General features: G+C 34.7%; 1 protein-coding gene across 6 annotated transcripts in view; it reads left to right on the top strand.

Annotated features, from left to right (window-relative positions):
* Positions 1-19,339, top strand: part of LOC136034136 (troponin T, skeletal muscle-like) — an 82,169-nt gene that overhangs the window by 53,680 nt on the left and 9,150 nt on the right. For all 6 annotated transcript variants that reach the window (XR_010619120.1, XM_065715308.1, XM_065715306.1 and 3 more), the window contains 2 exons: positions 5,807-6,003; positions 8,578-9,391. Coding sequence is in view for 5 of the 6 variants with exons in the window: in XM_065715308.1 (XP_065571380.1) it covers positions 5,807-6,003; positions 8,578-9,391 (1,011 nt within the window). In the remaining variant the exon portion in view is untranslated. The remainder of the gene's footprint in view (positions 1-5,806; positions 6,004-8,577; positions 9,392-19,339) is intronic.

The following is a 19,339-nucleotide window of genomic DNA, read 5'->3' as shown; positions in this document are numbered from 1 at the left end:
AATGTCGGGAGTAGCCACGTAGTGTAGTTTATCGTTATTTTTGTAGACCGAACGCACAAAATATAAGTCAAACAGTTCGTGGTAACGAACTGTAGCTCAATAGTAACCAAAACTCTAAAAAATCGCTTTAATACCAATAGCTACATCATACGAATCGAATTTTAATGCTGATTTTAAATATATTAAATAAAAAAAACAAGTTTTTTAAACTGCAAGTAAGGAGCGACAGTAAAACTTAAAACGAACAGAAATTACTTCGTATATGAAAGAGGCTGCTTCCTCATCAACGCCCCGCTCTTTACGCTAAAGTTTTTTACTGTTTTAGAAAGAAGAATTGAGAGAAAGAGTCAAACTTTAGCGTAAAGAGCGGGGCGTTGATGAGGAAGCAGCCTCTTTCATATACGAAGTAATTTCTGTTCGTTTTAAGTTTTACTGTCGCTCCTTACTTGCAGTTTAAAAAACTTGTTTTTTTTATTTAATTTCTGAACGTTTTTGAAGTAATGCATGTTATTATTTTCCAGCTGTACTTTTTAAATTAAAAAAAATACTTTAGTGTAAAGAGTGAGGAGTTGCGCAGGGGACAACCTCTTTCATTTACGGAATAATTTTGTTCGCTTTAAGTTTTAATGTCGCTCCTTACTTTCCGTTTAATTTTTCTTTTATTTAATTTCTGAACGTTTTTGAATTAATGCATGTTTTATTTTGTCTCTCCACAATAATTAATTCATGAATAATTAATTATTAATTGTTAGTAATAATTAAGTAAAAAATTAAGATCAATAATCATCTCAAAATTAACACAAGCAAATATTATCATAAATCAAAGTGTAGCTAATTTCACGTGTAAAGCTTAGAGTATTAAGATGAAAAGGGTGTCAAATGCACACATCAACAATATTTTTGGAACGGCTTAACGTGTCAAGGCGAAATTTCCGGGGCATCATGAAAGTGATGTTCAACTGAACAAATATGCACATTTTAATATGCACAATCTAATTTCAGGCATGTGGTCAATTTTCGGGGTGATTTTTGGAGCTTCCATCTGTATGTTCGCCATAGATTGGCCCAAAGTTGAAATATTTAAACTTTTATATCTAAACTGACCTACCAAATAATGCTAGTAAATCCTGCTCTCCCTTCATGGAAATTTTCTTCTCCCATTACAAATTCTCGAAGGAAAGTTCCCCCAGCATATCCCCCTCTTCTCAACCCCTCCCCCAAACCAAAAAAATCCTCCTGAAAACGCCTGTATACTTCCCAATAACCATTACTATATGTAAGCACAGGTCAAAGTTTGTAACTTGTTGCCCCTCCCACGGGGACTGTGGGGGAGTAAGTCGTCCCCAAAGACATAGTTATAAGGTTTTTCGACTACGCTGAATAAAATGGCTATCTCAGAATTTTGATCCGTTGACTTTGGGAAAATAATTAGCGTGGGAGGGGGCCTAGGTGCCCTCCAATTTTTTTGGTCACTTAAAAAGGGCACTAGAACTTTTCATTTCCGTTAGAATGAGCCCTCTTGCAACATTCTAGGACAACTGGGTCGATACAATCACCCCTGGGGAAAAAAAAAACAAACAAAAAAACAAAAAAACAAAAAAACAAAAAAACAAATAAACACGCATCCGTGATCTGCCTTCTGGCAAAAAATGCAAAATTCCACATTTTTGTAGATAGGAGCTCGAAACTTCTACAATAGGGTTCTCTGATACGCTGAATCTGATGGCGTGATTTTCGTTAAGATTCTATGACTTTTAGGGGGCGTTTCCCCCTATTTTCTAAAATAACGCAAATTTTCTCAGGCTCGTAACTTTTGATGGGTAAGACTAAACTTGATGAAACTTATATATTTAAAACCAGCATTGAAATGCGATTCTTTTGATATAGCTATTGGTATCAAAATTCCATTTTTTAGAGTTTTGGTTACTATTGAGCCGGGTCGCTCCTTACTACAGTTCGTTACCACAAACTGTTTGATAAGTTTCATCAAGTTTAGTCTTACTCATCAAAAGTTACGAGCATGAGAAAATTTGCCTTATTTTGGAAAATAGGGGGAAACACCCCTAAAAGTCATAGAATCTTAACGAAAATCACACCATCAGATTAAGCGTATCAGAGAACACTGTTGTAAAAGTTTCAAGCTCCTATCTACAAAAATGTGGAATTTTATATTTTTTTGCCAGGAGGCAGATCATGGATGCGTGTTTATTTGTTTGTTTGTTATTATTTTTTTTTTCCCAGGGGTGATCGTATCGACCCAGTGGTCCTAGAATGTTGCGAGAGGGCTTGTTCTAACGAAAATGAAAAGTTCTAGTGCCCTTTTAAGTGACTAAAAAATTGGAGGGCAACTAGGCCCCCTCCCACACTAATTATTTTCCCAAAGTCAACGGATCAAAATTCTGAGATAGCCATTTTATTCAGCGAAGTAGAAAAGCCTTATAACTATGTCTTTGGGGACCACCTACTCCTCCACAGTCCCCATGGGAGGGGCTACAAGTTACAAACTTTGGCCAGTGCTTATATATAGTAATGGTTATTGGGTAGTTTACATACCTTTTCAGGGGGATTTTTTGGTGGGGGGGAAGGGTTGACAACAAACAAACAAACAAACAAATAAACACGCACCCGTGATCTGCCTTGTGTCAAAAAATGAAAAATTCCACATTTTTGTAGATAGGAGCTTGAAACTTCTACAACAGCGTTCTCTGATACGCTGAATCTGATGGTGTGATTTTCGTCAAGATTTTATGACTTTTAAGGGTTGTTTCCCCTTATTTTCTAAAATGAGAGAAATTTTCTCAGGCTCGTAACTTTTGATGGGTAAGAGTAAACTTGATGAAACTTATATATTTAAAATCAGCATTGAGTTTCGATTCATATGATGTAGCTATTGGTATTAAAACGATTTTTTAGAGTTTTGGTTACTATTGAGCTACAGTTCGTTACCACGAACTGTTTGACTTATATTTTGTGCGTTCGGTCTACAAAAATAACGATAAACTATACTACGTGGCTACTCCCAACATTCAAAGGGGTCACAAATGGAGAGGGAAGAGGGAAAAAGATTCACAAGCTTCACAAGATTCACAAGCTTGTATAAGAATGGAATGCGTAGGGTTGGGGTATAAAGTGCTCTGACTTCAGCGCTTGCTTTTACCTCGTGATTAAAACAAAATAGGCAATGCCACTATTTTAAGTTTTTCTGTAGAATAGAAATCACAAACTTGAATTTGACTCTTTTCGGCACACTTGCTTAGTCGCTACCCAAGAGAAAAATCATGGAAAAATTTTAGGCACAATAGAAAGAGATAATAAGTAGAGTATAATTTGGGTTTTATTCAATCCCCTCCCCTCCTAAAGTCTTGGGTTCGCCACAGTTCGTAAATTAGATATTTTAAAATATGTATAATATTTCTTAGAAAATCTGCCAAATTCCCCTTCGAAATAAGAAGAAACTGTAATAGTATTATATATTCAGAAATGTATATTTAGTGGAAAATTTTGACACCGCAATTGGATTTTCCTGAACTCGTTTAATGGGAATTAAAATTGACCTAGAATTATTGTCATGTAACAATATTTAATTTATAAAAATTTCTGAAGAAATAAGAATTAAATATTCCCCCCCCCCAAGAGTGCTAGAAATAGGCAACACAAAAGTTTGTACCACTAAAGAGTTTCCATTCATTCACAAGCCTTTGCTATTAGGAATTCTACCTTTAATGGATCTGCATATATGGCCTTTGCCCTGAATTAGAGGATTGAAGGGAATATAATATTTCTATTAATCTGGGTTGAAGCTTGGTTAATTTCAGTAATAAGTTTGAATAACTGTGTTACAATTAAGAAGATTGCCATACATTTTCAATTATAAATGACACATAAAAAAAAACATTTTTGTAAGTGAATGAACGGGGGTGACCACTTAAAGTGTTATTGAACGCCTATAAGTTTTTTTTTTGTTTTATTTTATATACTATTTTGCATTGGCCATTGGGATGCTAAGAGCATTATTTTATTTTTACCATAGTCCTTTGGCTTTTCTTTTGCGGTAAATGCATTTCTATCCAGTTATCTATCTATGGAAAATTATTATTCGTTGTAAAGGAAGAAAAAACGACCGAGAGGCCAAATTCCTTAGCTACCACCTAGAGTTGTGAGAACCATTTTTTCTTTATCATATTTAAGAAATTACAAATAAATTTTTCATTATAGTGGAATTGCTTGAATTTATGAGCTTATCTATATTCCATAAATTATCCACCCATTTTATTTAGCTTTTATTTCCTTTTGTTAAAACCCTTCATTACTTGCTTCTAATGTAATTAAATGAAATAAAAACACTTTTTTTGAACTGAAAGTAAGGATAACATTAAAACTTAAAACTTACAGAGATTATTACGTATATGAGGGTGTTGCCCAGTCCTCGACACCTTGCTCTTCACGCTAAAGTTCTTCGGCATTTCAAAAAAAATTACTTATTGTTGAAACTAAACGACCTTTGTGTTTCCAGAGTCGTTTCCTTAATTTAGCGTAAAGAGCGAGGTGTTGAGGAGGGGGCAACCCTCTTGTATACATAATAATTTCTGTTTGTTTTAATTTTTAATGTTGCTTCTTACTTTTAGTTGATATAGCTTGTATTTTATTTATTTATTTTTCGCTCGTTTTTTAAATAACGCCAGGATATCTGGCTCCACCTCCACGGAAAATTCCCCATAGAAGTATACTCTGGACAATTCAATCCTAGCAAAATTTACACAGGACAATTCTGGAAAATTCATCCAGTGCAAAACTTCCCCTGAAAAGTTCATCCCCTGGAAACTTCCCTCTAAGGAAAATTACCGTGCAGAATCCCCTCAGCAGAGAATTTGTACTCCCCTCCCCGCCTGAAAAATGTATGCGTACTTTCAAATAACAAATTCTATACGTAAACAATGTGAAAATTTTATAACTTAAAAACCTTTTCTCAGGGGCTGTAGGAGAACATAGCTATTGAGCCTTTCAACAATGCTGTACAAAATGGTTATTTCAAAATTTTGATCGGACAATTTAGGGGAAAAAGTGGCATGGGAGGGGCTTAGTTGCCCATACATTTTTTGGTCACTTAAAAAAATACTAGAACTTTTCATTTCCGTTAGAATGAACCCTCTCCCGACGTTCCAGGCCCACTGGGTCGATACGATCACCCCTTGGGAAAAAAGTGAAATAACAGTCATACGTGATATTTCTTTTAGCAAAATCACGAAATTTCACATTTTGGCATGGTGTGATTTTCGTTAACATTCTATGACTTCTAGAGGGTCTTTTCACCTTTTTTTTTTTAGAAATTCAGATAAATTCTCTCAGACTTATGGCTTTTGATGGGTAAGACTAAATTTAATGAAATTTATATATTAAGAGTAAGCATAATTTTCCAATTCTTTTGATATATCTATTGGTATAAAAGTTCTGTTTTTTGAAGTTTCGGTTACTATTGATCCGGGTTGCTCCCTACTTACAGTTCGTTACTGTGAACTGTTTGATGCTTGGCCGTTAGTACCCTTCCGATTCCGCTAAATTCAAAAGAAAACCGTTGCTTTACTTAATTATGATCACTAAAAAATAAAGCAATTAATTGACCCGAAAGGGTTGCTAAAAACATGCCAGGTGAGTGTACCACCTGTCTGCATCTCCCTAATCCGGCCATTCAATTAATAATAAGGATTATTTGAGCTTTCTATTTCCAATTCATTTTTGAAACAGTTTTTTAGAATTTTTTTTTTAATCAATTAAATCTCAATTTTTTAATCTCAATTTTTTTTTTTAGGTTTAAAAGTTTTTCGAAGGCAGCTTACCGTGGAAGAACAAATTCAAAAGATTGAGGCCGGTGAGCCGATTGAAGAGGAAGAAGAAGAACTCGAAGATATCGATCAACTAAGAGATGATTTACAGTCGACAAAACAGTTGCTTGAAATAGAAGTTCGTGATAAGGGAAACCTTGTTCTTGAAAACCGTAACATGAAGGTAAGAACAGGGGCATTCAGTCCACAAAAACGAAATAATGCTGTGCGGCATATCCTATTGTTTTAAGCATGAGCCTGCTGAAAATGTAGAATCTACTTGTGATGATGCATTTTATTATCTGTTAACTATGGTGCAAGGCGTATCCCCCCTTTAAAATTCTTACGGAAAATCTCTCTGGCTCGTGGCGTTAGATGTCTAACATTAAACTTGATGAACTTTATGGATTTTTAATCAGCATAAAAAATAATTCTTTTGATGCTTTAATAGGTGTTGAAATTTAGTCTTTTGAATTTGATAACCATTATCACATATAGTAAGGAGTGTTGCTCCTTACTTACAGTCTGTTACCTCGAACTGTTTGCTTCTACATCATGTATAATTTATTCGACATGCATTTTGGCCTAAAGATAGAATTTCCATAATCCATACTCTTCTTCATTATCTTTATTTTCTGAATTTCCCTTTTGCTGCTCAATTATACATGAGGCAAGAATTTTCCACGGGAGATTGTTGGAAGGGAGAATTTTCCGCTGGGGGATTTTCCGGTGGACATACGTCAGACACCATTGACTATTAGTAATGTTAACTATACATCTTTTCGTCTTTAATTTTGGCTGATCAGTCAACAGTGCGAGCTTTATGCCCAAGCTACCAGGGTTGCCATAGCATCACAAAAGTACTATTTTAGTGCTATTTCAATATGTGTAGTACTGTAGCACGTGCTCAGGATTGTCACATATGGGAAGAAAGTGATATTTTAGCGCTATTTTATTACTATTACAGTCAAGTTTTTGACTGTAGCATCGACCATCGCTGTGTGGAACGCGAATTTGGGCAGTTGTAGCACTTTGGGAACTGACCGTGGTGCCAACCCTGCAAGCACATCAAAGTCACACTTGTCAATGAAATAAAAGTTATATGAATGATATAAATTTTTCTTGATATCAACATCACGGTAGTATTTCGGAGCTGGGAAATTGAAATGGCAAGCAATGGATTTGAAGAGCTTGTGCCCCAGTAATTTGCTGCCATTCTTATTTTATTTTTTATTATTCTATTCTTTATTGTATATTCTATTATTCTTTATTCTATATTATTTATTAAGACTTTGTTCACTTATTATACCTTAGATTCATGTTGCAGACAGAAAAAATGCTGTTCTAAGCATTCACCTAGTCTAGTTTAAAACAAAGTGTGCCTTAACTTTTGACTCTGACTGGTCAGTCGCAAATTTTACGCTTAGGAGTTGAACTATGTTTAATTCGAGACGTTAGGAACTGCACACATAATTGGACCTATAATCTTGCGTAATTAAGTGTGACTATGTCGTGACCCGAGCTTAATAAATTTCCATCAACATGTACTAGCACTTTTAATTTAGATGAATATGTAGGACAACTTTTTTGTAGTTTCCTCTTTAACCCTTTAACCCTTTGGGATTTTTCAGAGTTTCACCCTTGGGTTCAGGTTAATATACTACAATTTGAAGAGATTGCTTTTACAGATAAAAAGCTGCTGCTCCAAGCATCTATCTTGTCTAGTTTCAACAAATCGTGCCTTAAGTATTGGCTCTGATTGGCCAGATACAAGTCTTATGCTTATTGAATTGAACAATGTTCAACTCAATAAGTTACGAGCGGTACGCATAATTGGCGCTGGAGTCGTTCGTAATTTGGATTTTGCTTATGGATACATTTAAAAACCATTTGTCTGAAGAAAACCTAATTATTCCAGTCGTCGTGAGCTTTTAATTCTTTTTTTGTATTCACTTCTCTAATCCAATTGCTTTTATGTAGGAAAGTTATCTAAAATATTCTAGACTTGAACAGTTCAGTTGCCAAATTGAAGAAGCCCAATAAAACAAAATAAATTTCAACAAAGCAAATGGTATATCAATCGACTTATAAAATGTTTTCATAGCTTTTGCCAATTTTTTGCTATTGGTTTAGCGAGGGCACCCATATATAAGCTTGAGGCGCAGGGTGCAGCCCCCTAAAACATCAAACATTTACAAAAAGTAAACTATATGCTAAAAAAGAAAAAAATGATGATATCCCAGCAAAAAACATTTTAATTTATCAATCATTGAAGTACTGAAAAGTTAAAATAAAAATGAATAAATAAAAAAACGACAATGCTCTTTGGGATCTGATTTTGCCTTCTCTGGATTCTAAAACCATAGTGAAAGCGTTTAATCATGTCATGGTCATAATCAAAATCATATTCTATCCAAAGTCTTAGATACAACGGATACAGAAAGTTTTGAGCGTCGTTTACTTTAATCCTCTAATGTGTATGTCTGCAAATGAACATAATGAACTTAATGATGTCTATTTTTGGACCAGTTACAATTTGAAGTTGGTATTAGATTGGAAACAATTTCCGGATATCCGGAAATAAAGCAAGCACCAGCAGTGACGATTATTTTTCTTTACTCTTAACTACCTTTGTCTCTGCTTTTCCTTTTGTTTGTTTCATCAGATTCTTTATGTCCGATTTAACTCAACATTTTATCATTTATTTATTCACAGCATGAAAATTTGAATAGTTCTTCAATGATCCCTTTTTTTATAGAATGAAATGAAGAAGCTACAAGACGAAGTAGAACAACTTCGTAAACTGCGATTCGACCCTCGTGCTACCATGCCCATTGAAATTTCCCATCCAATGAATGGGATAGCAAAAAGTCAGTCCAGAAGTAAACCAAAGAAGCCCTGGAATGATAGTGACAATGAAAGTGAAGATGAAAGTGAAGAATCCGATGACTTCGGTTTAGAAGCACTTGAAGAGGAAATGAGCAAAATGAAAGGAGAATTACAGCAGAGTAACCATGCCAAGATTGTGTGGGAACAAAAATATAATGACGCCGAAAAAGACCTGGCTTTAGCACAGGCAAATCTAGATGACATGGAAATGAGGTGTGTTGTACTGGAGAGAAAGTTAAAACGTGCGATGCAAAATGCTGGATCTTCCATACCCGACTGCAAAGATATGGAATGTCAGACGGACCCACTTGAGCCTGACCCTGAACTTATTAAACAAGTGGAACGGCAAGTGTTAGCACGGCAAGAAAGTACAAGGCACGAAAAAGATGAAAGCGATTCAGAAGAGGAAGATGAAGAAACAAAGAAACTCAATCAGCAAAACAAGGAGTTGAGAATGTTCCAGTCAAAAATTAAATCGTATAAAGAAAAACAAAAACAGGCTGTAAGTGAAAGATCTTTCTTAAAGCAACAAATGAAGAAATTTCATAAGGATATACGTTTAGTGAAGAAAAAACACAAAGCACTGAAGAAGGAACTGGATAAACTTGCTAAGCAAATGCAAGAAGTAGAAGAAGAAGAAGATGATGAAAGTGACGAGGACGAGGAGGATTCTGTTAAGACAGGTATTAAATAATGGTTATATTGTTCATTGGAGTGTATTCCATTCGTCTTAAGTGAATTCTAGTAACTAGGCCACCATTTCACAAGACCATTATAATTCAAGCGGCTGTTGTGGTAATACTAGCAAGATTTTGTAATTTACAGAATGATAGGAGAAAAATAAGTCAAATTTTAAATAAGTAAGCTTCCTGGGATTTTCTGTAGTCCTTTTGGTCACGATTAGATTATTTGAAGTTTGAACACATAAAGTAAAGTAAAGATTAAAAAAAAAAAACGTTTGGGATTTTGACATGATTGATGGTGGATAGCTTATTTATTAATAATTAATATACAGATTAGTATTCATCGCTAAAAAAGTACCACTGAAATATATTATTCCATAATACTATAATATATTATTTCATGCTACATTTTTCGAAAATGTTGTTTCATAACTATTTCAAACAGTTCGTGGTGGTAAGGTACTGCAAATAAGGAGCGACACGCCTTAATAGTAACTGAAATTCTACAAAAGTTGGAATTTTGGAATTAATAGAAATGCCAAAAGAATTGGTTTATTATGCTGATTCGAAATATGTAATCTTCAAGGTGTTAACCATCAAACGCTATGAGCCTGGGAAAATCGAGAATATTTTTGAATATGGAGGGAAACACCCATAAAAGTCGAAAAATATTAATGAAAGCCAATCCATCATATTCAACCTATCAGAGAATACTACTGTAGAGGTTCCAAGCTCCTATCTGTAAAATGTGGAATCTTATATTTTTCCCAGAAGAAAGATTAGGGATTAGTGTTAATTTTTTTTCAGGGTTGACCGCATCAAACCAATAGTCTTAGAATATCGTGAGAGGGCTCATTTAAATAGAAATTGTAACTTATAGTGCCCTTTATATATGAACACAAACTTGGAGGGCAACTAGCCCCGTCCCATGCCCTTTTTTCCAAACGTCGTCTGATCAAAATTTTGAAACAACCATTTCGTTCAGTATGGTTGAAAGGAACGATAACTATGTCTTTGGAGACGAATTGACCTCCAGAACTACAGGAGGAAGGGCCTCGGGTTATGAAATGTGCTCATTGGTTACATTTAGCAATTGTTATAGGGATGTGTATCCACATTTTTCAGGGGAAATGGAGATTTTCTGGAGATGAATTTTCTATGGTTAGAATTTTCCATTGGGATGGAAGTTTCTGGGGATAATACTTCCAGGGGAATCTTTACACTAGGGAAATTTGAAAGAATTCATATACAAAATTAGTTTTATTTGTCTTACTTTCTCGTCAGCGACCCCATTTCATATGGATTTGCTTTTGGGGGAATTATCCAGGGAAATTTTCAGCAGAGTCAGAATTCTCTGGTTAGGTAGTATAATTATCTGGGGGATTTTATGTAGGTGGGGGGGCGGTTACAACGGGATAAATTCTAAATTGGGGGAATATCACCAGGAGAAATTTCAAATGTGGAAATTTACTGCGGGAGAAACATTCTGTCCGTGACCTTAAAAAGGATCAGACATTAAATAATGAAATAACAAAAATGAATAGAAATAAATTTTGATGCGTTTAATTTTTTTAACTCCTTGGAAAAAAAACATTTTCAACTCCCCCCTTAAAAAAGAAAAATCCTGCATAAGACCCTGTCTCTGAACATGGGTGTACCCCATGTACATGCGTCATATTTATTTGAGTCACAGCTGGAAAACTTATACGTATATTCACCATTGAAATTACAATGTTGTGCTGCTCTATGGAAAGAGTTGAAAAAATGACTTGGTATTTTATTGTTATTATCTTTTGCTTTTTGTTATTGTCCTTACTTTTTATGTTTTTATTTAAAAAACACGGAAAAACTATTTGGGAGAAAAAGGCGCCAAATAGTCATTCCTATCTTAAATGTCAAATTATTACTCAGCTTAAACTTTTTTTAACCAATTCCATGTATAGACAGAGTTTCTAAGTGAAAAAAATTGCAAAGTAATATTATACCGTTTCACTTGCAAATATTATTTGTGTCCAGGCATTTAGACTGTACGTAAAAGATTGTCAATACAATTGCATATATAAATTCAATGCGAATATTGCAATTTTAGCCCCCTTGTTTAGCGACCTTTGCAAATTTACGTATAGAGTTGGGAATATTTTGTGGTATCGATTAAATTTTTACGTCCTTACAAATAATGAAATAAAAAAAAAAAGTTTTTTTAACTGAAAGTAAGGAGCGACATTAAAACTTAAAACGAGCAGAAATTACCCCGTATATGCAAGGGGCTGCTCCTTCTTCAACGCCCTGCTCTTTACGCTAAAGTTTTTACTGTTTTAAAAAGTAGAGCTGAAGAGAAAGAGTCAAACTTTAGTGCAAAGAGCAAGGCGTTGAAGAAGGAGCAGCCCCTTGCATATACGGGGTAATTTCTGCTCGTTTTAAGTTTTAATGTCGCTCCTTACTTTCAGTTAAAAAAACATGTTTTTTTCATTTAATTTCTGAGCGTTTTTAGTTAATCCATGTTTTGATTTCGGCTCTCCGCAGATGAATAATTAAAGCGAAATTTGCATATTTATTTATTTGGCTAAATGGCTTTCCCATAGTTTTGATCAAATGATTTTGCGAAAAAAGGAGGGGAAGGAGGCCCAGTTGCTCTCCAATTTTTTGGGTACTTAAAAAGGCAACTAGAACTTTTAGTTTTTACGAACGTTTTCATTAGTCAAAGATATACGTAACTTACGAATTAGCTTACGTAACAAACTTCTATGTTCGTATGTTTTTTTACGTATATGAGAAGGTTCGCCCACTCGTCAATACCTCGTCAATAACTCTTTGCATTAAAGCTTAAATTTTGTCCCCTGAATCACAAGGCCGTAGAATAAATAGCTGAAATTACTAAAAATCCTTTAGCGTAAAGAGTGAGGTATTAGGAGGAGGTGAACCCCTTATATGCGTAATATTTTCTGTTCGTTTTAAGTTTTAATGCTACTCCATACTTCCAGTTGAAAAAAAAACTTTTTCATATTTATTTTCTCATTGTTTTTTTAAATAATGCTAGAAAATGCTGCGCCCCCTTTATGGAAATCTTCTTCCCCCATGACAAATTCCTCCATGGAAAATTTCCCCCACATAGCCCCCTCTTTTCAACCCCCCCCCCATCCAACCAAATAATCCCCCTGAAAACGTCTCTACATTTCCCAGTAAACGCTCGTCAATGCAAACGCTCGTCAAAATTTGCAGCTTGCAGCCCCTCCCACAGGGACCGTGGGGGATTAAATTTTCCCCAAAGACATAGTTATAAGGTTTTTCGACTATGCTGAATAAAATGGCTATCTCAGAATTTTGATCCGACTACTTTGGGGAAAAAATGAGCGTGGGAGGGGGCCTAGGTGCCCTCTGATTTTTTTGGTCACTTAAAAAGGGCACTAGACTTTTCATTTCCGTTCGAATGAGCCCTCTCGCAAAATTCTAGGACCACTGGGTCGATATGATCACCCCTGGGAAAAAAAAAACAAACAAACAAATAAACACGTATCCGTGATTTGTCTTCTGGCAAAAAATACAAAATTCCACATTTTTGTAGATAGGATCTTGGAACTTGTACAATAGGGTTCTCTGATACGCTGAATTTGATGGTGTGATTTTTATTAAGATTCAATGGCTTTTAGGGGGTGTTTCACCCTATTTTCTAGAATAGGGCAGATTTTCTCAGGCTCGTAACTTTTGATGGGTAAGACTAAACTTGATGAAACTTATATATTTAAAATCAGCGGTAAAATGCGATTCTTTTGATGTAACTATTGGTATCAAAATTCCGTTTTTTAGAGTTTTGTTTACTATTGAGCCGGGTCGCTCCTTACTACAGTTCTTTACCACGAACTGTTTGATGAACTTGTATCGCCCTTGTTTTGACTTGGTTGATTGTCATTTGTTGGTCTTAAAGACAAATTAATTATTTTTCACTTAAAACGTAATCTTTCCAAAGTGGAGGATGCCAGTACGAAATAAAAGCTTTGGGATAGTTCCAAGACCTTGAGAAGACTGGAAAAATAACAACTGTTATGAATTTTGTTGGAAGAGGAAAGTGTGCTTATTGCCAACAAACATATAGAAAAATCAAATAATTTAGATAATTATAATGATTTTGCATTCATAATGAAGATTAATGATAAATGGAAAACAATCTTATAAAATGAAAAGAAAAAAGAAAACTGCAATAAAAGTATTTTTACGAAGGGTAAAATCAAATGGAATAGCTGGGAGGGAGTAGGCTAAGTGGTCAGTTCCACACTGTAAAAAAAGTGCTATGTGCAACAAAAACAAGTTGATCCAAATAATGAGGACGATTTGATAGTAATAATAAGGAATATTAATAATAATCGAAAAGAATAAAAAGCAAACGCAAACAAGCGATCCAAAAACTACAGTAAATTTGTTTTGCCACAAAAGTGATAAAATAAATGTGAAAACATAGAAATAGTAAGTGGCCGGTTTCTTATGGTATATTAGTCTACATTGTCAAGAAATTGGTAAGTAATGCCATGATAGTATTTGACGTCATGCTGATATATACCGTCACTTAACATAAATTACAAAAGATATTAATGTGTTGGAATGAGAAAATACTGATTATTGCCAAGAATTCTTGTGAAAAAATTAAATATGCAGAGAACTGCAACTATTTAATAATGATAATGAGAAGTAACGAAGATTGAGAAACGATAATATGAGAGAGAATAAAAAGATGAAAAAAGAATCAAATACATAAATACAGACTTTTGACTTTTTTTATTTTTGTTTTGACTTTTATTTACATAATAAAAAACTATTACACATATAAATCACTACTTTAGGTAAAAATTTAAATTTTTCTAATGCGTAGCAATTAACTGCATAAGCATTCCTAAAGGCGTCCTACCTGAAGAATAATAATAATAAAAAAATACATAAATGTTCCTAGAAGAATCCTACACTAATTAGAATTACAATAAAAAAGAAAAAAGACAGTCACCTTCTCTCAAACACCCTCAGGGTAACAACCCTCCTCCAAATACGACTCAATGCATTTCAACCCCTTCTAACCGCTCCTCCCTCCAGCCCTATCAACCACTCTGATCCCCCCAAGAAAAAAACTCATTCCCCAACAAATACTCTTTTAATCTTTTTTTTAAACTGTGAGAGGTGCTCAGCCACTCAACACCCACATAAAGTGTATTCCATACAGAAGGGACAAGACACTCCAAAGTAAAACCAGATCTTACACTGTTTTCAATATCCAAAACCAAGTTATCATATCTTCTTGTATCATGCTCATGAAGAGAACTTCTAAAACGGTGAAACTCATTAAAAGTTTCCGGGCTAGATTACACACATAATTAAACACAAACATCGTCGATTGATAGTCCTTTATCTGTCCAACATTGAGTAGCCTTAGAGACTTAAAGCATGTGCTGGTGTCTTTATCAATTTTTACGTACATCCCAATTATTCTTGCTGCTTTATTTTGTAGAATCTGCAAACACTTGTAATTAACTTAAAAATGGCTGCTCCAAACTAAACATCCGTATGATATATACGACTAGATTATTGCAAAATATATCGTGCGAAGACCACGTTCCGGCAGAATATACTTCAGTCTTCTGAGAATGCCAACTCCCCGTACAAGCTTGGCGGAAATAATGTCGCGATGATGCTTCCACGAAAGATTAGAATCAATATGGAAGTCGAAGTGCCGCAGTGATTTAACTTGTAAAACAGGCTTTGCACCTAATGTCCTAAAGTCCTAAATAGGACTTTACTGCTTACATCAAAAGAATCACCACTCTACAGACGTTTTCCTTACATATACGGACAGCAAACTTAAACTTGTAAATACTTCCAATCTTTTGAGAGCATCGTTAGCTTTTGTTATTATAAATACTGTTAGCGCAGTGTCATACACAAAAAAAGCAATACATACATCCTGTAGATAAAAGCGCATCATGTCCACGTAAACTAGATGAAGTAAAGGGCCCAGCACAGAGCCCTGAGGTACACCACAATTCACAAGAAAAGACGATCAGACTACATTATTTAAAACGACTTTAAGGGACCTATCGTAAAGATAGCTGTCAAACCATCTTGGGTAAACTCCATTTATTCAAAGACTTCTCATTCAATGAAGCAATACTTGGTAGTAAACCATGTCAGCAGCTTTTCTAATGTCAATGAAAATAGACATAGGTACGTTACCTGAGTTTAATGCACAATTAACACTTTGAACCACTGAAACTGTGTCTGACTCAAAAGCCTATTCATCTGAAGGAAATTATAGAGCTGTTTATGTGCGTTTTCTTCATTATCTTTTGATATGGGTCTCCAGTTTATGTTATACGGGTCTCCAGGTAAAAAGAAAAAAGGTTAATTTTTATTATTTAATTATTGTTATTCAATGACAAAGAGCATTGATATATTTTGTTAAGTTTGTTAAGTTTTTGTTAAGTTAAATTAAGGCTTTGGCAAAAGGATTGCAAAGAGTGCTTAGAAGAATCAATTTATGTCAAAAATTATAATGATTGAGCAGTCTAAATGAAAACTCGCAAAAAAATAACATTATGATAAACGTATAAAAAAAAAGACATAACAGACAGACACAGTTGTAACATATTCATGCCAAAAAAGAGATAGTAAAATAAAAAATGGAATAATAAAAAGAATAGTATATTAGGTAAGCCACATATCAAGTAATCATAGAGTAGTCTGTATTGTCAAGGAGGTGGGTATGTATGTTTTAGAACAACGTAATAAATAATAAACCTTTTGAATTTTGTCGAAAAAGGAAAGTAACACTCATTGCCAAAAAATTTTAGAAAAATTAATTAACGTAGAAAATCGTCGTGATATTGCAATCACAGTGAGAATTCAAAGAAAGTTTGAAAAAACGTTATAAGAAATGTAAAAAATGAACGAACACAAACAATAAAAACACATTATAAACAAAAACAACAAAAATGAAATAGTGAAACGTAGATTGCACATTGCACACAAATATTAAAAAAACAAATGTATGAAATATTATTAAGATTTTGCAACCAAAACGATAATTAACAAAAATTGATGCAAAATAATCGAAAATGATAATTAATAAAAACTGAAGCCCTGCCTAAGGAAAGAGTCATGAGCCTTTAACATAGGCCTAATATCTATTCTTGTTTTTTCTCCGGCAACTTCGTCTAGAAGGAGCGGTTGTATGAAATTCGTACCGGGCTTGTTTGATTGGAATTGAAAGTTCTAGCATATTTTTCGCAGCCAAAAGTGATTGAAAGGTGACGGTTCCCCTTTTTGATTTTTTTGCTACGCAAGACACCCATAGCCCCAAACACACTGGATGAAATTTTGAGACAGTCATTCGCTCAAAATTGTGAAAAAGTCCAATAAATGTGCCCCCGAGGACAACTCAAACCACAAAGCTCTGAGGCAAAGGACATATATAATGCAAATTATCATTTGTTTAAACATCGATTTAAGGACGGATTAAGTAAAAAAAAAATAACAAGTTTTGCAGCTGAAAACAAAGTGCGGCATTAAAACTTAATGCAAACATAAATTATTTTGAATATGAGTAGAGTGGCAACCCAACGCTCTTTATGCTAAGGTTTTATAGTGCCAAAAAATGTCTCTTATTCTAATACAACGGCCTTTGTGCTTGAAGAGCAATTAATGAGGAAATGGGACAAAGACTCCAACTTTTCCATTGTAAAGAGTGCGGTTTTAAGAGTGAGCAGTCCCCTTCATATAAGGAATTCAAATTTGAATTCAACTTCACTTTATTTTGCCTTGATATTCTTGTCAATTACAAAATAACAGCGGAGGTAAAAAAAATAAATTAGAACACCTACAAAATTAAATTATTCACAAATGGTTTATTAACAATTATTCACGAGTACGAATGAGGAATGACGAATGATTTACGAATGAATAATCTGCGTTCGTTTAAATATTACTCTTTAATTTCATTTGAAAAAAAATGGTTTTTCATTTAACTTTTGTTTGTTTTTAAAGGTATACATAAGGTTATTTTAAACGCAATGAGGACTACTGCCATATACAACCTCGTTGCTTAAATCAAATTTTACTTTCGTACAGCAATGCTTCGTAAAAAATGTTTATTTCTCATTAAGTACATGGGCTTTTCAAGATGTGTTACCATTGTTACCAATTATTACCATTGTTACCATTGTTACCAAGATGTGTTACCATTGACATCTTTTCCTCCTTAAGATGTCTGCGTTCTTCCTACTGCACACTTCTTCCTGTATATATATTCCATAAAACAAAGTTTCTTTAACTGAAAGTAAGGAGCGACATTAAAACTTAAAGGAAACAAAAATTATTCCTAACATGAAAGGGGCTCTTCCCTCCTCAACGCCTCACTCTTTGCGCAAAAGTTTGACTCTTTGTCACAACTCTGCTATTTAAAACAATAAAAACTTTAGCGTAAAGAGCGAGTCGTTGAGGAGGGTAGAACCCTTTTCATATACGGAATAATTCCTGTTCGTTTTAAGCTTTAATGTCACTCCTTAATTTTAGTTAAAAAACTTGTTTTTTAAATTTAATTTTTGAATGTTTTTCAAATAATACAGGTTGGCGCACTGTACATGAAAAATTAAAAGAAAATTTGCATATTAATCTTGGCAGATTTATTCCGCATATGAAGGGTTACCCCCTCCCCAATATCTTTCTTTTTACGCTAAAGCTGTTAGCAGTAAAAAAAAACTTCCTATTCTAATTAAAAGGCCCAAATGTTTCAGTAGACGTTCTTACAAAATTGGGACAAACAGTCAAAATTTAGCGTAATGAGAAAGATTTTGAGAGGGGTATAACCCTTCATATATGGGATAATTTCTGTTCGTTTTTTTAATGCTGGTAAATCTTGCTCACCCTCTACGAAATATACCCCCACCTTACAGGGAACTCCTCCGTGGAAATTTCATCCAACGTAAAGTGCAACGTTTAACGAAAAGATTGATCAGGTGGGCAGGTTCACTTACCTTGGTAGTATTATTAGTAAAGAAGGAGAGAGCAGTGAAGATGTTAAAAGTAGAATAGCTAAGACTCAGGGCGTTTTTTCACAGTTAAAAAAAGTTTGGAAGAATAGGAAGATAAGTCTGGAAACCAAGATTAGAATATTGGAGGCTACAGTGAGAACAGTGGTCAAATATGGCTCTGAAGCATAGTTGCTTCGAAAAGCGGACGAAAATTTACTTGATATTTTCCAGAGAAATTGCCTACGGATTGGTCTAGGTACCCGGCTGACTGACCGTATTTCAAACAGTAGGTTGTACGAAAAAAGTGGTTCAATCCCGCTTTCTAGGACTATAATGAAAGTAAGGTCGAGATGGCTAGGCCACGTTCTCCGGATGAAGAATGACAGATTGCCGAAGATTGTCCTTTTTGGCCAAAAGTCTGGGGCTACATGGAAGGTTGTTCGTCCTCGTCTGGGTTGGGAGGATGGCATAAATAAAGTTTAAAGGAAATGGGAGCTTCCTGGGAGGGTGTAAAGAGGGAGGCCTTGAATAGATTAGGTTGGGGGAGGAGTGTGCGTAGCTGTGTTGGCCTCAGGCGGCTTGGTGCTGCAATGATTTGTTAGTAGTAGTAGTAGCAGTAGTAAAGTGCACCCTTCCCCATCAAATTCCATCCAGGCAGTTCCATCCTCGCTGAGAATACCAACTCCCTGTAAAATTGCTTGCAGACAATTCATCCTGAAAATTTTTCCCAAGCATTCTTTCATTTGAATAAGACTTTAATCTCTAATCGGTTTTTAAATCACTCCAGAAATGCCTCCTACCGTGGAAACTATTTCCCAGAAATCAAAACACGTGGAAAAAATCCCCTGGATAATCCCCCCAGAACATTTCCACATAAAAAGGTCGACAAAGAGAATGTAAGACAATTATACAGAATTTCGTATAATAATTCTGTCAAATCCCT

This window comes from Artemia franciscana, chromosome 12 (assembly GCF_032884065.1).
Source record: "Artemia franciscana chromosome 12, ASM3288406v1, whole genome shotgun sequence".
NCBI lineage: Eukaryota > Metazoa > Arthropoda > Branchiopoda > Anostraca > Artemiidae > Artemia > Artemia franciscana.
Note: the sequence above shows the minus strand (reverse complement) of the source record. Positions and strands in the feature narration are given on the sequence as shown.